Source organism: Calonectris borealis, chromosome 1, assembly GCF_964195595.1.
Source record: "Calonectris borealis chromosome 1, bCalBor7.hap1.2, whole genome shotgun sequence".
NCBI classification, from domain to species: Eukaryota; Metazoa; Chordata; class Aves; order Procellariiformes; family Procellariidae; genus Calonectris; species Calonectris borealis.
In genome coordinates this window covers 102,035,068-102,059,215 of record NC_134312.1, presented here as the reverse complement: position 1 = coordinate 102,059,215, position 24,148 = coordinate 102,035,068, and the positions used below count along the sequence as shown (strand labels likewise).

Below are 24,148 nucleotides of genomic sequence, written 5' to 3'. Positions count from 1 at the left end.
GCTGCTTTCTCCACTTTGGGCCCAGGAGGCTGTGAGGACAGCAGCAGCAGTCCCACCTCATCAAGTTAAACTGAGACTTCATGCAGTTACTCTGCTGAGAAGAGATGCCTTTTGGAAGATGTGGAGAAAGCTGGCATTGGTACTGACCGTCCGTCATGAAAAACAATGCTACGTAACACTAGCATTGCACCCACTTTGCTAGCAGAAATGTGATAACAGCAAAGGGAGGGACTTCTCAGTGGGGAGGTTAAAATAACGATTACCTCATTTTACTTTCATTGTAGTCACTCTCTGAAATAGCAAGTCGATAGTTTACTCACCATTTCTAATTTCCTGATATCTACAGATGTTTCCTATAATTCTGTTGTGAAGGACACAGCTGCTCGCTTGCATGACTGGCACTGGCTGCTCTCTGCTGCCCGTCTCCCCCTGCCCGGCACTGGCTAGCTTTGCTGGCAGAGGCAGCCACAGCATCGCTGGGGGCAATGGAGACGCACCTGCACCTGCAATGCTCTTGAACCACACCATCTAACTCCAGCCACCACGCAGTGGTCCCTGTTGCCCAGCATGATTAGGGCGGTTTTTTACTCACAATAACCATTTGCCTTGATGTTCAGGAGCTCTAGGCAGTCCCGAGATTACTTGGAGGGAAGTACCAGAGAAGAACCCTGAGCAAGCTTCTGATCAAATAGGCAGCAACACTTTCTCGAGAAAAGCCTCACTACAACCACTGTGCTAACTATCCAGGCCCTTTAACACATAGGCATGGGTAGCTCGAACCACTGAAAGAAGGAAAACCAGCAGGAGTTTCCCCTCCACTTTTAGCAGGCAAGGTGGGGAATACATGAACCATTTATTTACAGTATAGCGGACAAGTTCAACACAGTGCCCCTTCCTTTGAAAAGCATTTGTCTCTGGCTACATGAAAGCTGCCCGGTAGAAAAGGACCTGGGGGTGCTGGTTGACAGCCGGCTGAACATGAGCCGGCAGTGTGCCCAGGTGGCCAAGAAGGCCAATGGCATCCTGGCCTGTATCAGAAATAGTGTGGCCAGCAGGAGCAGGGAGGTGATCGTGCCCCTGTGCTCAGCACTGGTGAGGCCGCACTTCGAATACTCTGTTCAGTTTTGGGCCCCTCACTACAAGAAGGACATGGAGGTGCTGGAGCGTGTCCAGAGAAGGGCAACGAAGCTGGTGAAAGGTCTGGAGCACAAGTCTTATGAGGAGCGGCTGAGGGAACTTGGACTGTTTAGTCTGGAGGAAAGGAGGCTGAAGGGAGACCTTATCGCTCTCTACAACTACCTGAAGGGAGGTTGTAGCGAGGTGGGTGTTGGTCTCTTCTCCCAAGTAACGAGCGATAGGACGAGAGGAAATGGCCTCAAGTTGCACCAAGGGAGGTTTAGGCTGGACATTAGGAAAAATTTCTTTACTGAAGAGCAGTCAAGCCTTGGAACAGGCTGCCCAGGGAAGTGGTGGAGTCACCATCCCTGGAGGTATTTAAAAGACGTGTAGATGTGGCACTTAGGGACATGGTTTAGTGGGCATGGTGGTGTTGAGTTGACGGTTGGACCTGATGATCTTAGAGGTCTTTTCCAACCTTAATGATTCTATGATTCTACGATTCTATATGTCCCACCTCCACCCAATTCCCAAATCTTGCTTTTGTGAGCCTTTAAATTTGGCAGATCTGAGTCTCTGTAGTTTTCAAATTACTGCACTGTATTTGGGAGCCACTTGCTGTCTTCAGGATGAAAGCTGCTCATCATTGCTGAGCTGGAATATCCTCACATTACCCTTTGGGCAGTGGTTGACCCTGAATGCCAAGATGGCAGCAGTTCACAAGGGAACTCTCGGAAGGAGAAAATCAAGAGCAGACCACTGCAAGTCTTGAGAAAAATGTTGCCTTAAAGCAATCTCTTTCCAAACACAGGGAAATGTTACGTATTTTTACATATTTTATGTAAAGTAGGATTTTCCTGCCCTTTCTCCTAAAAACAAACAAACATGCAACCCTTCTTTGAAGTGCGCATTCCTCATACTATTCTGCCCTGTGTTATAGTCAGAGCTCCTTCATCACCCTGATTATAGCTATGCAATAGCCTTGCAGGTGAGTTCAGACACACACTCATCCTATGTTCATTCATCTGTGGTGGGATAAGTGTTGACCTGGGTACAACTCTGAGGAGGGATGTTGTACTTCTCGGAGTTGTTCTTGTGGCTTACTTATTCACAGACTTCAAGAGACAGGCCAGCAGTGATTTACACTCAGGCAAGAAGCTTGCTCTCCACTGAAAACGTTACAAAAAGGAAGAGTTTAACAGGAGACCTGATATCTGTGTTCCTGTGACGTGCATTTTGGTAGTTCCAGTCAAATCTTTGTTAGGGCTGCTGTGAGAGCTCCTGTTTTCATTAAGACTAGAACTGAAGAAAGCTGATAGAGATCACTGGGCTCTAACAACACTGACTGCCTTGAAGGTAGCATGTGTAATCAGGAGTCCTTACCTCCTCCTGCCTCTCTCCAAAACTTCCGTGTCTAGTATTTTTCGACTTTTTTGGGGACGTTTCTCAATTAGTGAGCACTCCCGTGTCTGAAGGAAACCAGAATCTACAGCTACGTAGAGATATGTACAGAAGAGATGTGTACCTGAGTCAGAGGAGTCTTAAGCCCATCTTCGGGGCCCAGGAGCTCAGACTGGTCCCAAACCTAATCTGAGGTCCCTTTGTTTTCACAGAGTATTCAGAAATCTGAAGCCCAAACTCCAGCATTTACAATATATTCCCACAGGCTGCAGATTGCTTTCCCTGGAGCTGCAAGATTGAAGATTGAATCCATTGCATGTGACATCAACCAGATGTGGAGGCCACTCTGCACTGGCTGAGGCTTAACCTTAATGTAGAAAAAGCTTTATCTTGGAAGTGCAATGGTTTTGCACAGAGGCTTACCACTAATTCCTTTTGTTGCAAGTCAAACTAGAAACCTGTTTGCATGACCTTTAAAATGCCAGTCCTGGCAAACAACAGCCAAGGATTTTGCAGAGCGTGCTGGGATCATCATTATGCACCTCAACATACCCTTATACCCTTTCACAGCCGGATGGTATGTCCTGATATCAGTCCCAGAATTCTCTTTGAATCTTCCAAATGGAAATCTTACTTTCTTTGCTCAGCTTTCTGTTGTGTTTCACTGCTGCATCCTGGCAGTGGGGGACCCATGGCAGTTTGAGGCTGGTTATTCCTCTTTGCCCAGCCAACTGATGGCAGCTTGGGGGAAAAGGATGAGGACTCTGTACATGCTGCCATTCTTAAAGCTCACAACATTTGCATCTGGGATGTGAAATGGAGGTGTTTAGCTTCTGGTAAAGGTTGATCAGAGAAAACCCAACAGAAAGAGAGAAGTAGAAAAATATTATTTCTTTTCTAGCATTTAGGATACACCTGAAAGATCTGCAGGGTATTCTGGTCTTGTCCTCTCCTGGAAAGTAACTGCGACAAAGCTCTGATACACAAAGTTCGCAGAGCTAGCCTAGCCCCACCAGAGGAAGGTGCAGAAGTGGCTCACATGGTAGCTGTTGCTCTGGTGGAGCACAGCACAGTAATTATCACTCCTGTTCTATAGCGAATGGTAGGAAATGCAGGTAGGAGCCTTGGCCTTGCATCCCAGGGTGCTATGGGCTACGCTGACACAATGATGGACAGGACTGGTTATAAGGTATCACAGAGCCACAGCTGCAGCCACTTTTAGCCGGGCCTTCTGCCAATAATTAAAATTTACCACAACCAGACAAGGAGCAGCTTCATTGCCAGATAAGACACCAAGTGAATAAATAAACAACATAAATCCCTCCTGAAACAGGGAGCTGGAAGGTCTCCAGTGAGAATGATTTGTGAAGAAGGGTAAAGAGAGAGATGGGAAGAAGGATGCTTCACTGGGACGGAGAGGGGTCAGTGTAGCAAGAAGAGGTTTGTTTATTCAGGGCTTACATCTTGGGATGTATTGCTTCTTGAGCCAGGGGCCCAGCACGCTGCTGAGCTCCAGTCGGAACAAGCATCATGAGATTTCCTTCTAGGGATGTAAAAAATGGGGCAAGGCGAGTGTGAGCCCACCCACTTCCTGGGCAATGTGTTCAGCCTGCATTGACGCTTCCGTGGATCGTGAGAAGAATGAGCAGGCTCAGATTGTGGGTAGCAGCCTCTCCTGATTTTTGCTGCCCAGTTCCTCACGCTGTGATTCAGATATTTTCCCACCCTCTTGCCTTTCAGTTTGCTCCTTTGGGAGAGTTAAACCTACCTTGCTATCTTACCTCTCCCTTCCTAGTCTGAACAATGTTCGCCTTTCAATATGATCCTGATGCCACTGATGTCCTCACATGGACGCAGATAAACGAATCGGTTCAGATTATGTTGGCAGGAGGGTGCGAACTGGGATTCATCTAAATGGCAGATGCAGAGGGATGGCTTTGAATGAAACTACAAACTACATTTTAGAGAGATTTTTCCATTGGTAACTTGGGTCCAATCCTAATTAAAAACTATTCTTGAACTTTTTTTAGTTCATTTAAAGAGGAGTTCCTTATGAGCTGCCCATGTAATCTTGTCTGCACTTATAAAATGCGAGAGCCAAAATAACTGGTGCCTGTAAGAAGAGGTTGAAAATGAAAATTCAGTTACCTATTTCCTGCCATTGAACAAGACAAAAAGAGTGGCAGATTTGCCCAGGTGAACTTAAACTTGTCCGTTCTGTGCTATTCTCTGCTTTAAGGCTAAGACTCGCACCCAGGGGCCCATTCCAGGTTTCTTTAGATTATCTTCCTTGAACAATAAATGAACCTAGGGGTAGAAAAGGATAGTTTGGTGGATTGGCCTCTTTGGACACTTGCCTTTAGAACAGGTACTAAAGATACTCCTAACTGAAGGAAAGGTTTTATTACTTCAGTTCATGCAGACACATTACTATTATGTTTTGCATCATTATTGAATGTTATTGTGGCCTTTAAAAAGGTAGGACTGGTATGACACGCAGGTGTGTTTGGCTGGTAACAAGATGCATTTATGAGGCATTCTCCAGAGCGTAAATTCATGTCCTCTCCAGATAGACAGGATGATGTACCGTGTGAATATTCAGTGGCCTTTTGCCTCCAACTGGCCTCAGTGGTCGAACAGAAGATGGGGCAAAGAGAAGGGATTAGCTCTTGCCTATGGAAATGGTCACCCCAAATTGGTGGGGCAGTATGGGAGGAGCTAGTACTGTCATCACTTCTCCCTTGCTTGATCTGCCAGCGAGTAGGACATCTCCTGTTCATCAGACCCCGACTCTGGAGGAGGAGTCTTTTCAGGAGAGAGGCTACAGCACCTCACCACAGGGGTAAGAGACACTGACCCCCCCCTCCAGCCCCCGGGGAGCCCTGCAAGGAGGCACGTTCCCCACTACAGCTTAACGTGTCATTCCCAAAATGCTGCTTTCTGTGTCAGAAACAGGTACTTGAGGAGTTTGAGAACGGCTCTTTTCAGCCAAGCTGATTGCGAATGAGTTCAGTTACACTGAAAAACAGGCACCTCTATCAGATTAAGGCTGTACTGCTCCTCGCGCAAGCTGAGAGAGTTACCCCGCTATAAGCTTTCCCATGCAGATAAGGCCTAAGACTGGCTGGCTCCTCAAATCCTGCATCTACCTTACTGAAAAACGAGAAGGTTAGGTGTCACGTCTGAGAAGGCTTTGCACAGAGAGCATGTCATTTGCCTTCGGAGGGCTGAGCCAGGCAGGGAAGAGGAGGTCTGCAAGAGGCTCCTTTCCTTCCTGGAAATCCAGTGCCTTGGTGAGGATTGATGCTTCAATTTCAAAGGATCCACAGCACTGCTTCCCAGAGTTTCTTGCTGGCCTTCAGGCAGAATCTGATGATGGTTTATTCTGACTTAAGTAGTTTCTCCCCACAGATACATCCCCCACCCCTTCCTTAGCTAAGCAGGTCCTACAGGTGTAGAGCTTTCCTCTGCCATGCAGCGAGGACAGCCCGCTCCCCAGCCACCCGTGTGGCTGCTGCTGTTTGAAGTGGGGCTTTTGGAGATCTCTGACACAGTATTTGTGGGGCTTTTGTGGATGCTTAACAGAAACTTCTTCCGAATCACTTGGCTGCCAGTAACATGCTCCCTGTGATGGCTCGCAGGCACTCCCTGGGTTTACAGCGTGCACTCAGCTGCATCTCAGATGGGAGGCAACAGATTGCAAGATGAAATAACCGTGCCACAGACCAGAACAGCCTTTACCAGCGGGCATGTAAAAATACGATTTTTCCGTCATACCAGCCCTCAGAATGGGAGGACACATAAGGATGCAATTTCCTCATCCTCTGGCCGGAGCAGTTAAAGGGAAGTCCTCACCCCTGTGCTGCAGTCTGCTCCTGCCACCCCTCCATCCCTTCCCTCTATGGCAGTGCAGTGCTTGTCAGGCTGTGCTGTGAACTCGATTGCTGAAATGATCTGGGTTAAAAATAACCTTGTAAAGAGTTAAGGGACGTATTTTTAGCCCAGATCATTTCAGTGATCTAGTTTACAGCACAGCCCCACAAACTCACACTGATGCAAGGGAGGGGGGAAGGGAGGAAGGAAAGGTCAAGGGAGAATGAGCAGTTGGAAACATAAGCTGTCTTTCTGCCAAAACCAGGACCTTATGAAACTGCACCCCGAAAGCACTGACCCTCTCTTGGTTTCATCTAGCATACTGACAACTGCCTTCTTGTGGCACAGTGTTGAGAGCTGGGTGCTGAGGATCACTATTTCTGGGTCCTGTTTGTGTAATCAAGACACTAGTCCTGAGCCTCAGATGCCTTATTGTGTCTGCCTCTGACACACTGTATTTGTCATTATTTTTGCCATATTTGCTTTTGCTGAGGTAGATTGTATGTGCAGCAACAAAAAACCCCATGAGAGTCACGGGGGAGCTTTGCAGAGCTTGTGCGAGCGCAGGGTATGGGAAGGCAGCTGGCACAATGGACTGGTGTGAAAATGGGCTGCAGGGAATCGTTCCTGCGAAGCTCTTTAGAAGCAAGGAAGGGATGTGGAGGTCAGGGACTGGCCTCAAAACCACGTCTAGGTGCGGCTGCATAAGAATGGGGGTGGAAAGTGCATGGGACCAGTACCAAAAATTGTGTAACCGTCACTGATTTCATAGCTGCTGAATACTCCAGCCTTGCAAGGTGCTGTGGAGGGCTTGCCTCTCTGATAAACGATGCTCCGTTTGGCCAACATATCGTACCTGCAAAAGACAAATCAGAGGCTTCATAGGGGAGGGAAGGAGAGTAAGGCAATATAGATCTCTTGCTGTTATTCAGCTGGTATTTAAGTGCTGCTTAAGACAAAACACTCCACTGTATGGCAGGTAATAGACCTTTGCTCTTTTCATCAGCCAAACCAGGTGCACAAATCCAAACCTGAACTTCTCCTTCAGTATCTGCTTCTGACCCCCACTGGGACCCTTTCAGACTAGCATTTCCAGCAGCATATTATGGACAGTGACAAAACTGGTGGGATACCAGTCCCGTGAGATGGAGTCATCATAGCTTTCAATTGCAAGGGTCATGACCAAAACTGCTAGCTGAGGGCAGTTGGAGCCAGTTTTGCACCAGTCCCAGCAGGACATTCAAATTCATCCCCAAAGCCACCTCTGGCTTTCCAGTTTTCCCCAGGAGTCTTTGCAATTTTGATTTCATAAGAAACTTCTTGTCTGCAGTGACACTCCCCACCTGTAGCTTAAACCCATGATCTTTAAGAAAAGCTTTTTGTGAGTATCCAAACGGGATGCACAGAGAAACTCTTCAATCTCTTTAGCTTTTTTTCTGTGGGCCTTTAATATGCACCTTCTCTCACCTGGTGCTCACGGTGGGTCCACGGTTTCTAGCAGGAGAATTGGCAAATGTCATTGAGCCAGGTAATGACATTGCTGTCCTGAGGGGCCCCCTCTGTGAGATGTTATTACTCCCACATCTGGCAGCCTTACTAGCCCTTGCCAGTGAAGTTGAGATTGTTCTTCTCCAGTCCTGCCAAAGTGACCAGGTTCAGTTTTAAAAGCAGATGAAGAAAGATGGTGTTGAAAACCATTTTCAGATTTACTCAATTTTATAAATTTATTTGGAAGAGGAAAGTGAATACAGAGAACTTGCTAGTTGCACTTCCTCTTTTGCAGACAGTGCCATGCTTACATTGATGGTATAATTCAATTCCTGTTTTGCTGCTCTGTCGGACATTTTTCAGAATATGCAATGCTTAGACACTTATTTTTACGGAATAGTAAAAGACCTCAGAATAGCAGTCACCAAATTACCGATGGAGTAAGCCTTTTACTTTAGCTTGCTGGTTTTAGCCCATGCAGGCTGACCATGCTTCTCTTCTTAAAAGGAAAAGAATCAGCAGTTGGCTGCAAAGAGCACAAAATTAACATCTGAGTAATTTCACCTTTTTTGCCAAAAAAGAGCAGAGCTGCTCCTCTTCATCATTCATAAAAGTGGTGGGCTATGTCACTGAGACAGGAAAAATGACCAGGAATGGGAGAGGTTGCATTTATATCAGGGGGCAGGAGAGAGCCAGCACCGAGCTCTTGGGTGAGAGGAGCAGACGCGTGTCTTAGTCGTGGAAGAGGCTGAGGGCTGATACATGGTCTGGGGTGAGAGTGAGACGGTGAGGCTTCCCACCTTCCTCCCAGTGGGAGGGAGACTACCAGTCCAGCCCCTGGAAGTCAGGGGGACGATGTTCTTCTTGCAGTGCAAGGAAGGGAACTTTTTGCATCTGAGTGTCCCGGCATGGTGCTTTCCCTTGATTAGAAGACATAGAGCCTGGCACGCCAGCTGGGAAAAAAAAAAAGAAGCTGTAGAAAAGCTGGATACAGGACGGCAGTGTAATTGCCAAAAAGGATCTGAGAAAGGACTTTTCCTGTAGCGTAATCGGAGAGTCTGCAGCTGGCAGTTTCGGGAGGACACAGCCCGTGGGCTACTTGTGCTAATCTTAGAATGGCATGTTCACTGCTTCCTGGGCCCCGGCCGGCGAGCTTCACGCTGGCGAGAGCCGCGCTGCAATCGATGCCTGCTACCAGCAAAACAAGAAACGCATGGAATCATTCCAGCCTCACAGCTTTGATCAAACCCAAAGAAAGGGAGCTGTGTTTTCAGACTGTAATTAAAAAAAAAAAAAAAAAAAAAAAAAAAGGAAAGAAAAAACACAACCACCCCAAAACAAGAGGTCAAAGAGGCCAAGAGGAAGTGCAGTGTCTTTTCTGGGTAAAGGCGAAGGGCTGTGAGAGAAGCTCTTGGAGAAAAAGGGACTATGAGGGAGGCCACCCTTCCACCACAGACACTGAGCACCTGCAGCTCCTCAGCCTCAACTGTGTCCTCAGTTCAGGTGTCTGTTCTGCCATGCCCAGTTATCCTGGGAGCTGGTATGCTGAGCCAAGCCTCCCAATCCATCCTGCCTTCCCCAGGTTCATTCTCCATTCCCTCCTCTTTCCAGCCTGCCCTCCCTTCACGGCAGGGAGCCAGCCTGCAGCGGGGAACCGCTCCCCCTCCCCACTTAGCCCAGCCACCATTTTTCGTGTGCAGCAGGTTGCCCTGCTGATCTCCTTACCTCACCGTTTCTTCCGTTCCCCTTACCTGCCACTTCCCCCACCTGTGATTACTCTAATGAAGGCTGAAAAGATGGGGGGAAGGTGCTAGAAGTTCACTGAGAGGAGACGGCTTGACATGGCTTTTGTGGCTGGATGCAGGAAAGCTGGTCCGAACTGTATGGGAAGTTTAACAGGGGAGATGTAGTCAGGATCCTGGAAACAGGGAACGGCAGACATCTGCTGGGGCTTGTGGGCCTGGGAGAAAGAAGGTAGCATTTATTGGGAGCATTTATTTACAGCTCTCTGAGAAAGGGAAAGGCCCTTTTCCACAATGCAAACAGGCCTTAGCCGTGCTGCTCTCTACCAGGTATTTCAGACCAGAGTGCTCCAAGCTGTGGATGATGAGATGATCCTTAATGTAACCTCCTCAATTTGCTTTTAATCTAGAAACTAGGAGTCTAAAGAGTTCCTTCTTTAATATAATTTCAAGTTTCCACAGCTATTTCTCCAGGCCCTGTAGTGTGGTGACCCAAAGGAAATGGTCCATAGGTGGGCCAGATTGGTGTTTCCAGCGCCTTTCACCTCCAGCGATGCTGAAGGAGTGGTTGTGTTAACGAGACAGCAGGTCCCTCCCAGGCAGAGCAGCATAAAGGGAGAAGGAAGGGCTCTGCTGGAGCCTTTGGAGAAACAGAAATGTATTCCTCTAGCAACGGCCTTTGGGGAAACTTTCTGACTGAGAAGCAGAAGAGTATTGAGGCAGAGGGGTGAGAAGTGCGGTGCTGGTCATGCGTCCATGGTGGTGGTACAGGGAGCGGAGGCATGAGGTTCCTTGCTGATAGTTTGTAGCCTGGTTTGTTGTTTTGAGGTTTCCACCTCTAACAAAACAAGGATAGTTGGTTAGTTGTTCTCAGTTCCTCTGGTTCGATTTTCCCTGGCATCAGATACTAGAGATGAAGAACAAAGGTTTCCTTTCATCAACTTTGATTTCAAGGCTTTCTACTCATATCGCTTGATACACACATAGCAAAGAAAACAAGGTAAATGTGGGATGACACCAGGGCTGCGTGCTGTGGGAAGAGCTGCACCATCCAGTCTCCAACAAGCCTCCCGCTTCTCAGCCTGTTGTCGACCCAGGGGAGGGGAAGCTTCTCTCAGCCCTGGTATTTCCTCCCTTCCCCCCACCCGCCTGAGTATTTCACTGCCAAAAAAGCAGAACAGCACAGGGACATCCCCAAGCAGATGCTGGCTTGCTGTGAAGACAGGGAATGGCTTCTCGCAGCAGAACCTCTGGAAAAGGAAGGGCGCTGGTGACCAGGGCAATAAAAAAGGGATGGGAGGACTGCGAAGGTGTGTGGGAACATCCTTTATTGCCCTGCTCCATCTGCTCACTGTGAGGAAAAGATGAGGAACAGACACTTGGCTTGAAATACTTAGTTCACTTCCAGTGAAAAATAATGAGTGTAGGCTCTTCAGCTAGAGCTGAAAGGCTCTGCATGAATTACTGGTTTTCTGGGATATTTGAAAATGCTGCTAGGTCCTGTCTTCCCAAACCTCTTGCTCTCAGACTGGATGATTGATGCCAGATGTGAGAAACTGCTTTAAGTCCCTGCTTACTCTTGAACTTTATAATGCATACGCAGGCTTCTCTCCAGCCTGCTTGCTTTTCCCAGCCTTTGCTCATACCTTGTTGCTCCTGATTTGTCAGAACAGGCCAGCAGAGACCAACTCAGAGGTGGACAAGTCGGCATCACCATCAGTGGCTCAGCTAGCAGGGAAATTCAAAGAGCAAGCAGCCAATATCACTGGAAAAGAGGTAAGGAGCTCTGCAGTCACCAGCAGGGAATTGAGTGGGAAATGAAGCACTCGCCTCTGCCTGTAGAAGTTAGAACATCAGTGATCTCAGCATGAATCCACCTTGATTTTGAATCTTCATAAAGGATTTGTCTCCTAGTGCAATGCAAGCTATGACAGTGTCGTCCATGCATTGCCGAATTGTGGACGAGTATTTTGGTAGAGCCATACCTCAGGATAACTGGACACTGTAACTGAGACACTGTAAAGCTTGGTAGGGTACACATATATACCTAACAGTAGCAGACAGCAATGCATGCACTATCTGGGCTGGCTTTTGTGGGCAGAGCGCTACAATGAATAATGAAATAGCTAATATTGAGCCATGGAAAAAGAAAGCAAACAACAGATTACACAGTGTAGAAGCCAGCGGCAGGTCACCAGCACCTTGTTCACAAAAGGAGAAGGTTTTCTCCAGGTAATTCCTTCTGTACGGGTCTGAGAGAGAAAGCTGTCTCTTTACTTGCCCTCGTTACCTCTTCCCAATGACATTTCAGACTCTGTGCCTCTCTCTATCATGCTGAAACTTTATTTTATTGAAAGCCCACTATGCCAAGCATTACCTCACAAGCTGTCTTTCACCAGATAAGCAAATCACTAGAATACCTCTCTTAGGAAGAAAGGAAAGTCAGAGTGTTTATGACTGGAGGTTGACATTTTAGGAGAGCTCCCTGTACCATTATGTACTTTTTTAGAAGCATAAATGTTTACTGGTGGCCCTCTTCAGACAGTGAGTGCCCCTTTAAAACTGAACTGCTTCCTTCTGCTGCTCAGCTGATTTCAGCACGTCCCAGGCTGGGCCTAAGGGGATCCTCCCTGTCACCCCTTCTGTCTTTGGCTGGATGCAATGGTGTCCTCCGGCCTGCAGGGCTGGCATGCCACCGTCTGTCAGAGGTTAGCACTCCCATAGCCGGGCCCCAGGATGGGAATAGCCAATCTCTTCCCAAGCACTTTTTTTTTCCCTCTAGTCATCAGCGCACCACTCCATCTGTCCCATTACAGTCATTTCCTCTTTTTAAGGTATGGGATTTAATTGCACTATGTCCCTCACCCTTCAGAAGGCAGCAAGTTCCCAGACTTCTCTTGTGTTATCTGCAGACCTCTGCTGCTCCCAAGCCAAGGCAGTGTGGAGGGGCCTCACAGTGGGGGGAAACTCATTTTCTCCAGAGACAGAGGAGGACGAAGTTTCCTGTCTTTTCTCTCCAAGCCATCTGTCACTTCCCCACCGGCTTTCTCAAGCTGGCTTCAGATAAATGGCTGAGTGGATGGTCTTTAACCCTTGCTTGACCCATGCCAGCAAAGGGGTACCTATCAACCAGGGAACCTCTGATACATTCACTGTGGCACAGCACAGCATTTCACGGTTGCAAAATGGTGGGGTTTCAATAAGACATGATATTATTGCTTCCTAGTGTGACGTAAGGATAAGGGCAGGGCTGCCCTTGGCTGCTTAGGAGCATTGCCATGGCTGGGGGCAGCACCACCAGAAGTTAAGTGGCATCAAGTCTACAGGTCCTCTAAGACAGCCAACTCTACAGAGGGCAAAGATGCCATAATCCAACTTTTCACATGCCTGCCTGTTAAAAGGTAACAAAATTATTCAAATATTATATTGTGGATCTTATCCAAGATCCACAATATTATCCGAGTATTTTGTCTGTTAACGCATAAAAAGTGTGTTAATAGCTTGGCAGGAGACTACAAACCTGGCATAAAAATAGAGACAGCTTGGCTTCAAGACCAGCGCAATAATTGTGAAGAAGAAACTCCATAGGTGCTCTGCTATGCATCTCTTCCTTCCTAGTGAGCACTCTTGTACTTCTGAGAGCCCGAGGACATTCGGAAGGAACTGGTGTCCCTGCCATTAAGTTGCCTTGTTCCTTCTCCCCTGGAGAATCTGTTTTTTAGTCAAATTAAAGGTTACAGCTGAGCACTTGTCACTGCGAGCTGCTCTTCATTAGAGAGAAATGAATGGGGCTGTAGGGCATGTTGAAAAAATCAGAATTCCCCTTTTTGCACCTAAAATATATCAGATGCAAAATAGGAAAATCACGAACCAGGTAGGCAGCTGAGACACATTAAAAGGAAATCCTGGTAATAAGACAGGAAAGAGAACAATAACAAGCTATTCCAGTGTGAGGGGGTTTCCAGCAGGATGCTTTGAAGATGAAGCTTCTGGGAAGGCTTCTCCACCCTCCACAGCTTAGAAGAGTGTCCTTTGCACAAAGCCTGAACTTCATGGTTCATGCTGTAGGAAGAGGTATAGGCTACTTTTCCAACACTAGGATTGGACTCAGGATGCTACCTAGCACACCTAGAAGCACACTTAGCATGCTGGCCACATGCCCATATGCTAATATCTTGTGCTGCCTTTGGATGACTCCTTTACGCAAGCTGAGCCCTGCCATCCAAGCAGGTCACTTACAGAGCATGCCCTTTGGTGCTTGAATTTCACTTCCTGTTTTTAAAAAAACTGATTTCCCTGCTGCTGAGTTGGTTGTTTTCTTCTCTTAGGTACCACCACATAAGCCAACTCGGAGGAAACCACCATGCTCTCTTCCATTGTATTCCCACAAAACTGAGACAAGTGACAATGGTGAGCAAGTGAGTATCAATTTAACAGGGGGACAAGGTCTCTAGTCTCTGCAACCTGTTCTCTCCTGAGACACAAGCTTGGAGGTAGCAGAGAGGTCAGGCTGTGCAGCAAAAGACATCAATCATGCAGCATCAAACCTTCCCCTGCTCACACACACGTACTGACTCAGAGTCAGCTCCACGCTGTTTCCCACTCCTGTAGCAAGGATACATATCCCGTTTTTACTGCTTTTGTTTTTACCCTTAGAGCACTGACGGATCCACCCAGTTACCACCTTTCAAGCATTTTAAAGGAGGAACTGCTGGCATTTATTAGATTTGAACAGTGCTTAGCACTGGGGGCATCCATGCTGTTTGTTGCCTTCAGATGAACTCTCGAGGTTTGACTATAATGGCGTAATAGTTCTGCTCTTGAGATTTTTCCTTCTTCAGAAAAAGGAAATAATTAATCCAGAGTGAAGAGGGGTTTTGTCAGCAATACCCACAGAATATTGCCTTGAGGTGTCCTCCATACAGTACCCTTGAATGAGCAGGTCCCAGTAAGCTGGCTGCTACTCACTAAAGTCTAGGCTAGGGCCCTTTCCAGTCACTTCTGTCCTTCTGTATTTCAGGGTATTAGGTCTACCCACCAAATTTCACATTGTCACCTGCCCTTAACAAGGGTGTGGTTCTTTGTCCTTCTTTTCTGACAGCTACAGGCTCTTGCTGCCTCCATGCCAAAGGAGCACAAGCTTTAAAATCTGAGATTCCTTCCTTTTCCTTTGGATCTGAAAAAAGCACTATGTCCCTTCTCAAAGCAATGCTCCCCCTTTCTCAAACTGTTTTCAGCCTTTCATAGCTCTACCTTTCCAGCCACTTAGGCCTTTCCTGCCCACACTCATTGGATACCCTTTAACTCTGTTAGTCAAGTGGTGGCAGAAGTCTCTCCCATCACAAAAAGTTCACAATGTTTACCAACATTAAGGCCTGTACCCTTCAGGAGGTAGAATTTTAATCTGTCTGGTCCTGAAATAATACCAAGGGAAACTGTGTCATAGGTTAGATACCTTAGTGAAGGCCATGTAGCAGCAGAGCCATTACACATCACCTAACTCAGATACGTCAGCCACAAAGCAGACAATCAGCATTTCTCCCAGAGGAAGGGTACATGTATGTAGAGCCCTAGGATGGCTAGATAACAAAAGGGGAGCAGGGTCAGGAAAGAAGAAAGCAAACTTTTGTGTGAAGACGTCATATGAGACTTCATTTGCTCCTCTACTAGCACTTTCTGCTTATCTCTTCCAAGTTTTCTGCCTTCATTTTATTTCCTCTTTTTCACCTACTTTACTGTGACTTTTTCATGTTGCATTTTGTTTTGCAGAAGCGGTCTCCAAATGCTTGCCCCATTCCCAAAGTCAAGGTGAAAAGCTCCCCCATGATTGAAAAGCTGCAGGTAGGTCCTGGAAGAGCTCACATGGCTGCCCCAGCAAATTAAAACTGATTGGCATTTGTCATAGCTACTTCCCTTGTGGAGCAGCCACAGGGGAAGGGGATCCAGGAGCCAAGGGTGACAGCCAGGTAAGCAGGGCAGTGGCCTCACCGATGAGGGCCCAGTCCCACAATACGCAAACAAGGAAGGCAGAGCAGGTCTGGTAACGGTAACCAGCATCAGAAACAGTCCAGCGATCCTCAGGCACGTCCATAGGCAGGTCAGTGCATGGGTCAGGATCATTTGGATCTGCGGGTGCGTGGCGGGGCATGGGCATGACAGCAGCACAGCTCAGGTAGGGAGCAGGGGCAGGAGCCTCAGTTTAAATGCATCTCATGAGGGAAAGTGAGGGAAACCCTGGCTGAGACTTCTTCCAGCTCTTTCTTCGCAGCAGTCTAAATCAAACTGAGTCACCTGCACCCTATCGGGGAGCTGGCTTTGAGAGCAGGCAGCTACAATCCTGGCACGGGGGAGCATGCTCCGGGCTCTGGCACTCCCCTGCGCGTGCCTAGAAGCTCTGCCCTTCCCTCGCCTCAATTCCCCCAGTTATGCACAAACACATCCAGTGCTTCTCGCCCTTTTTGTATCTCTCGGCAGCATCTGATTCATGCCGCTGAGGGCAGCTCAGCACTCGATAGCCCATAGACATAGTGCCCTGCCGCTGCCAGCTGCCTCTCCTGGCAGCACGTGTGACTCCAGAGCTCAATGCCTTCTGGCTGCCCTGACACAACGTAAGCCTATTCATAGCACTGTCCCTCTTAATGCGCCCAAGGACATTTGCCTACAAGAGCTTCTTAGTGACAGGCCAGCAGGAAGCGGTTTGCCGCAGTTAATCACAGGCTTGCTTCTTTCCATGGTCCTCTCACTCCTCACGACTGAACAGATCATTCTGAAGACCTGCAGATCAGGCTTGAAAACGCGAGGTCTGCTTGGGCACACACAGGGATGGTTTAAATCTCAAAGTGATTGCTGGCTGCGTGTTCAGACTTTCTCCTGACTCAGCCACTGTAGACTGTGCTGGCTTGGATGGGTCACTGGAAAATCCCAAAAGGCCTCAGGATGACAAAAGGACATGTCCTGAGATCCAGCTGCTGGGGAAGGGCAAATGTCCAGTCATAACTTCTCTGCCTGGACTTGTTTGTTGACAGTGTCACCAGGAGAGACCCATAACCAGAAGGTATGTGGGTTGTGACAGCTGAGAGATGTGGCAGCTCCCGTGGCAAGAGCAAGGGCTCCTCCGTGTGGTTACCACATGTAGTACACGCCATGTCATGCACGCCCGTGACAGGGATTTTTCTTTGCAGGCCAATCTGGCTTTTGCTCCAGCTGCTCTGCTGCCAGGAGCATCTCCCAAAAGCCCTGGTCTGAAAGCCCTGGTTTCTCCGTTCAGCACCCCTCCCTCAACGCCCAGCAGCCCAGGGATTCAGTCCCAGCCCAGTGACGTGAATGAGACGCCAGTCAGCTTTGATCAACCCCCGGAAGGCACTCAGCTGCAATTCTATAACAAGGTAGGGTATGCACTAGGATTTCTCCATCACAGCAAGATAAGGGTTGGTTATCACTTGGGGATGAAGAGAAAGAGGCAGCCATAGCCCTCAGTCCTGCCATAACAGTGTGCATTTGTAACCAAGGGAGGAGATCTATGCGCCGGGTTCGGAACAGCCTTTCAGTGTAGCTCTGTGGAGTCTCCTCTCTGCCCACCTGCACATGGAGCTTCATGGTCCAGCAGCTCCAGCAGCCTTCCTGGCCAAATGGGTAAAGGGAAGGGGTGAAGAGGCAGGACTCGGTCACTTCAGCTCAGCAGTAACAGGGTGGGTGGTACCTGGGCAGGGAGCACTGTGAGGAGGTGGTACCACATGCCAGCAATGTCAAAGGTGGCTGAGGTGCAGTTTAGGGAGCCACGTAGAGCACGACGGTTTGCCAGGTGTCCCACAGAGTGCACAGCACTTAAGTGGGGAGCTGTAACCTGCATTCACCATCACCAACTGGAGCGCGGACTCCTTCCTCAACCACCAAACTGCCAAGAGTAGAAAAGGCCGAGACATCCAAAGTCAGCAGCATCTATGTAATGAATGCAGTGTCCTTGGGTGATCTCCAGCACTAGCTTTACAGAAAGGAGGCATATATTAGGGAGCTGTTTGTCCTCTAAAGTAATCTTTCAGGGGTAGGAGCCCTCATCTCCCTATCTCCCAGTAGCAAAGCAGGAAAAGTGAAGCCATCAGCATAGCAATCAAGTTTCCCGTGGTATTTTCCTCTGTTGTGCTTTCCTGCTTTGCAGTACCGCTCTCTTTGTCTGCTTCAATGTCTGCTTTTCCTGCCTCCAAGGTGCGGACACGGGGATCGATAAAGCGCAGGCCTCCCTCCAGGAGGTTCCGAAGATCTCTGTCTGAATACGGAGACGGGGAAGATTTAGGGGTCAACATCTCCTCTCCAGAAAATGGTGCCAAGGAAGATGGGGATGAGGTGTTTGGGCCCAAGGGCGAGACAGAGGAGGCAGAAACAGGGAGCAAAGAGCAAAAGAAACAGACAGGGTCTGATGAAAAGCCCTCATCAAGGAGAGGATCCAGCAGATCAGAAGATGAAGAAAAAGGGGAAAAACAGGCAGAGGAAATGACTCCTTGCAAGAGTAACGCAGGGGATACAAAGGAGGAAGAAGTGTGTCCTGGTGCCCCTGGGGAGGAGAACTCTCCTCAGCCTCCCTCCGGAAACAAGGAGGAGAAGGTGTGCAAGGGTCCCCAGGGAGAAAAGCAGCAAGGCAGTGCCTGTGAACAGGAAAAGGGGGACAAGGAGAAGGAAGAAGCTGAAGCTGAAGCTGAAGCAGAAGCTGAAGCTGAAGCTGAAGCAAAGGAGACCAGTGAGAGCACAGACGCACGGAGAACATCAGACACTGAAGAAACACCACTGGCACCTGAACCGCTGCAGGATGCAGTGGGCTTGGAGACTGCCAGTGAGCCTTCAACGTCAGCCACGCAGGACCAGGGCACAGCGTAACTGTGATGCACAGGTAAGACGGGTCAGCGTGATGATGGCTCCTAAAATACCAGAGGGGTTTGCTTATTAATGAAAATGGCAACTGTGACAGAACACACAAACATTTTTGCTGCTCCTTACATCTCAAACATATCAAATCTCAGGCCTGCAGAGGCTGCAAGGTAGGGTATTTAAAACAATCAGCCCTCCTGGGTGGTGTGACAGAGACAGAGGATGGAGAAGAAGTAAAGCCGATTCTGGATTCAGTAAAACGGAGAGGCTCTGCTCACCAGGCACCCCGCTCAATTGCTGTTTTGAAAGCAATTTGAAAGTACTTACGGTAAAAAGCACTTTTCCCCAGCAGTAACCATGTATATGCTATCTCAATATGCCTCCTTACATATATATATATATTTATGTGTGCACACTTTGTATATATACATGCGTACATATATATCCTCTCTCTGTCTTTAGCTTCTTAGCTTTGCCAGCAGAAATGGTGTTTGCACACATACCAGTTTCATGATCAGCCCTGGAAGCACGCAAACACAGGCCTCTGCCACTTGAAATAAAAGAGAATTTCCACTGGCTAAAGCAGGGCTTGTTCCATGTAACTTCTTATGTCTTCTCTAACCACTGATAACATAGCCATAGATGCCTGAGGAAATAGCTCATTCCACCTCAACCACCTGTCCCCTCTTCAAATACCTCCTTGGTTTGGCAAGGAGCAACTGAAGGAAGCAGGCTGGTGCTCAGGCTGCAGCTTGCCTTTGCCTCCTAGCACGGAATCTACCAAAGTACCCCCAGTTCACAGACTCCCCAGCATTGTATTTACTTAGACCCATGATTATTTTTTATACTTTCCTTACTTTTCCCCTCTCAAAAGGACATACCCAGTCAGGGCACAGGAGACTTAACACATGAATAGGAGCCATCTAACCCAATCAAGGTGGAAGCTACTGGAAAACCTTCAGTGGCAAGAGAGGAGCAGAATACGGATATCCCCCGAGGTCCAGACTCATCCCGGAGCTGAGTGGCTGCTTGCGGCTCTCTGCTTTGCACCATCATATTTTGGGACAGTCGGAACAAGAGACTGGCTTGCAATCGCTTCAAAACTGAGGTGTTGGCTGATGTTCCTCAGTGATATTTGGGGACTAAGAGACCTGATATGTGCTGTCCTGGAGCTGACAGCCATCACCACTCCTGGTCCCTCTGCTCCTTCATCCTGCTCCAAAATGTCTTTTTCTTCTCCCCTGCATTGGTCTTAGATGAAGTTCATCAGTTACATACATACATGTATGGTGCCGTTTTGGTAGCTTCTTTTGAAATATTTTGGGTTTTCAAATATCAGTAAATAACATTTTAACAGTAGGAAAAAATATATTTTCTCCATATATGCTGTATGGCAGGCAATGTGAACACTGAACACGGGGAAAACTCTTAAGACATTGCTCATAAAGCATAAAATCCCTTTGAAGTGGGGGTCGAGCTGGCTGGTCTGTGAAACAGACAGCTGTGGTAGGTAATTTTTCTGTGTGCTTCAACGTTGGGGTGTTTTTAGTGCTGGTGGAAAGAAACAATCAACAGATCTGATGCACAGAAACGATGTGCTGCATAGGTCAATGGGGCAAGTTTTCTTATCCGGCTCTAGGCTCCAGTCCAGATTTAGAAGGACCGCCTGTCCGTCAGTCTTTCTCACTTCCAGACCCTATCGAATCTTCTGATTCTCTTTTGAAACTTTCAGTGTGTGGCCACCGAGTGCCACTCATGATAGAAAGCATCCTGGCTTTCTGGAAACAGCTGATTAATTTTATGTAGGTCAAAGAAGAGGTCTTAGATGGCTGAGTTTCCAGTCGTATGCCTGACTGAATATGAATTGATGAAGGTCAGATAGCCAGTCCCTCCTAAGTGCTTAGGCATTGTCCTAGATTTGCATTCACTCTTGGGGTACTAGTTAAGTCATGGGTCTAGCAATTGCTAAGCCAAAAAAGCTTTTACATCTGGAAAGTATTTGTTGTCCATAAGAAATAAGTTATTTGGGGAAAGATACGTAACAGACCCTCACCTGACCAGTTTCCTGACAGTAATGCTTGAAGCTGTATCTGCGATACTGAATAAAAAGCTGCTCTGGCTCAAGGCCATGGGGCTCATGTCTACACTGTGTCGTGGAGCTGTGGACAAGTCTGGGCTCGCTGGAGACAGCGAGCCAGACTTGTCAAAAGCTGAGCCAAGGAGTCAGCTAGCTGTTAGGCGGTGTGAACGGTCAGGGGCCAGTGCTTGAACCTGCCGCCAGCCACGTAGTACCCAGCAACACAGACGCAGCTACAGAGACCAAGAGCAGAACGAGCCAGCTCCTCTTCATCCATCACAAAGCTCCTCCTAGCAAACGTTAAGCTGAGCAGAGTTGGAGGCTGGGTTGTGCCTGTCTCTCTGGACAGGCACAAGCATTTTACACAACACAGCCCACATCCATCCTTGAGTGGGCTCTGCAACACAGCAGTGTTACAAACCCGATGGTTTTGAGGGATATCCCCTTTCTGTTCACCAGCTCTAAAATCGCGAGGAAAGAAGCGGCCCTGTGCCTTTCATTTTCCCAGGTGAGAGCACTGAGGTGTCATTTGCTGAGAGCCAGCCGCACTGACCCTCCTGCGTAGCACGGGCTTGTTGGCAAACATGACCCCCACATCCTTTTGAGCCATGTTGTGGAGCATTGTTGCTTTTGAATGAATTTAAATCTGTTTGTTAGAGCTTGTATTCCAGGGCAGGCTGCAATCATTCGTTGTACCCTGTTTCTTCTCTCAGCAGTGTCCCATCTGGATGTGAATGATTGTGCCTTACTGTATATATAGATATATGTGTGCCTGTTTAGAGAATGAGTATGTGTGTCCCAAGCAAGGGAATGGAAATCCAAGGGAGAAACAGAAGAAATAAATGGTGGAATAAAACCAAACCAAAACAAAATCCATGTGTTTCCTCCTGGGGAGATGAAGGAGCCTGAAGAAGAATGGAGAGCGCTGGAAGCAGCAGGCAAAAGAGGGGTGGGATTTCCACTGCCATTGGAACAGTTTAACATTCAATTTTAATTTACTTCGTGGTATTTTTAACTTTTGGGGAACAGCAATAACCAATGTGCTTAATCCACAAAGGAAGGTGTTCTTTGGGGCAAGCAGTGACACTAGAGACTGCCACACTCCCTGCCCCAACCCTGCAGGTATCAGGTATCTAGGAACAGAAGAAAGCAAAGCCATCTCTAACCTAGTGCCATTTCTCCAACAGCATCCTTGTTCAGGGGAAGCATAAAAAACAAGGCGACACAGTGATCCTTCCTGTGAGATTTCCCGGCTTCTGGCAATCAACAGCTTAGAGACTTTCTGTGCCAGAAGTTGCATCACCATCTTCATCCTTGATGGCTTTACAAGTTGCAGGAAAAAAGGCGCCTGTGTTGTGGTTTAACCCGGCAGGCAGCCAAACACCACGCAGCCGCTCGCTCACTCCCCCTGCCCCCCGCAGTGGGACGGGGAGAGAATCGGAAGGGTAAGAGTGAGAAAAACTCAGTTTGAGATAAAGACAGTTTAATAGAACAGAAAAGGAAGGGAAAATAATAATAATAATAATAACAACAACAACAACAATAATAATGATGATGATGATGATTGATAGAATATACAAAATGAGCAATGCACAATGCAATTGCTCACCACCCACGCTGACCAATAACCAAGGAGCAATCGCTACTTCCTGAAACACACCTACCGTTCATATACTGAGCATGATGTCACATGGTAGAGAACACCCTGTTGGCCACCTGCGCCAGCTGTCCTGGCTATGCTCCCTCCCAGCCTCTTGTGTGCTTGGCAGAGCATGTAAGCTGAATGTCCTTGACTAGCAGGGTACTTAGCAACAACTAAAACATCAGTGTTTTATCAACTTTCTTCTCATACTAAATCCAAAACACAGCACTAGGAAGAAATTTAACTCTATCCCAGCCAAAACCAGGACAGCCTGTTTCTCAGCTGAAGGCATCCACACATCGCTCTTGGGGCGATGCTTGCTCAGGTGGCGCACAAACCTTGCCCTGTCTGCAGGCCAAGTGAGAGCAATTTTAGAAAAGACTCTTTGGCTAGTGTTAGCATCGTGATACTGCAAAAGCAGGGGATACACGTGGGCATGTACCCCTGCCCCATCCATACTATCAGGAAATGTTGGCTTGGGTGGCATGGTCTTGTATTCACGAGGTGTACAGAGTCAAAAAGTTTTGACTGAAATGTAGACCACAGCTTGGCTTGGTGTATAGAGTGGGGGCGCCTATTCAGACCCATACATATCTGTCAAATTCCTGAGGCAGGAGTGTATAACGTCAGGTGTAAGGACACTGATAGTTCAACAGGAAAATGCCCTCAGCAAGAATTTATGCAATTCCTCTGGAGTGGATGGTGCCTGAAAGATTAAAAAAAAAGTAAAAGCACAAACCTTACAGACCAGGAGACCTTTAAACTGGGGAGGGAAGGAGGGAAAGCAGAGCAAGAATAAAGATAAAAGTGGAGAAAGGGATGCAGCACAAGAGACTGTTGCAGCTGTGTTTGGCTGGGATCTTTTTTTTTGGTTATTTTTTGATTGGACTGTGTTTAAACTGTAGTGTGAGCCACAAGAAAATGTTGGATGGGTAAGGACCGAGAGTAATTACTGATGGGAGGAATAGGGTTTTTTGAAAGATCTGGGATGCAAGGGAAGCTGGTACAGAGGTGTGGAAACATGAGGAGGAAGCATGAGGGTGACAGGAGGCATTAGCAGGATACAGCACATCAGAGATGAAGTGGGAGCCAAAGAAGCAGGGTGGAGTGGGTTCAGAAACGAAAGGAACGCCGCTGGCTGCTCTGGGCCCCAACACCCGAGTAACGCTCCCAGCGCTGAGGCACTTTTCCCGGAAGCCCAAAACCATTTCCCTTGCAGGCTCCGGCGGGCCTCAACGGCCACTCCTGGGGCCACTTGCAGGCAGGGAACCACCAGCTGCCTCGGAACGGGCCAGGCCACCCCAGAGACCCTCACCTCACCCACTTGGGGGGCTGCCATGAGAGGATTCGTAACTTGCGTACGCAGTTACGTGTGTATCCCCCCCCCCCCCCACAACCCCCGACGACAGGAGGGTGCGGGGGGTGGACGACCCCGCCTGTCGCCCCGCCCGCCGCAGTGAGGCAAGCGGGACCCGGCACCGCCCGCCCTCACACCTCCAGGGGGCGCCGCGCCCAACGGCTCAGCAGAGCGCGGGCCGGGAAAAACCAAAGCCGTTCGGGGGGGGAGGGGGCGTTTCCCATTCCCCCCTTCCCCTCCGCTGAGAATGAGCTCGCCCGGCTTGGAAGCCGGCTGGCCGTGCCTGCCCGCCACGCGCGTCGGGCGCGAGCGCGAAGCGGTTGGGGAGGGCCGTTTCTCCCCTCTCGGCAGAGCGCAGGAGCAGTCTCTGCGCAGGGGAGCGCCGCGGGGGCCGCTGCTCCCCCTCCACGGGGACTTGGAATCGTCTCTACCAAGCGGAGTCGTAGGATTGGGGGAAGGGCGATGCCACGGGTTACCCTGGCGGAGGGGTGGGGGGGCAGGGGGAAATCGCGGCAGCCTCCGCATTAGGGAGAGAAATGGTGTCTTCCGAAGCGGTGGACAGAACCATTGGGAGTCTGGTCGGGGAGGAAGGG

The 24,148-nt window shown here is 48.5% G+C and overlaps 1 protein-coding gene across 4 annotated transcripts in view; it reads left to right on the top strand.

The window, feature by feature from the left end:
* RCSD1 (RCSD domain containing 1) overlaps positions 1–23,510 on the top strand; it is a 39,963-nt gene extending 16,453 nt beyond the window's left edge. For 2 of the 4 annotated variants that reach the window (XM_075169692.1, XM_075169700.1), the window contains exons 2-7: positions 11,289–11,396; positions 13,949–14,038; positions 15,390–15,461; positions 16,802–17,005; positions 17,823–18,501; positions 19,354–23,508. In XM_075169692.1, coding sequence (XP_075025793.1) covers positions 11,289–11,396; positions 13,949–14,038; positions 15,390–15,461; positions 16,802–17,005; positions 17,823–18,488 — 1,140 coding nt within the window. In that variant the 3' untranslated portion in view covers positions 18,489–18,501; positions 19,354–23,508. Of the gene's footprint in view, positions 1–2,944; positions 3,095–11,288; positions 11,397–13,948; positions 14,039–15,389; positions 15,462–16,801; positions 17,006–17,822; positions 18,502–19,353 lie in introns of those variants that run through there. The other 2 variants (XM_075169673.1, XM_075169683.1) reach the window with 2 other exon arrangements.
* The last annotated feature ends 638 nt before the right edge of the window (positions 23,511–24,148 follow it).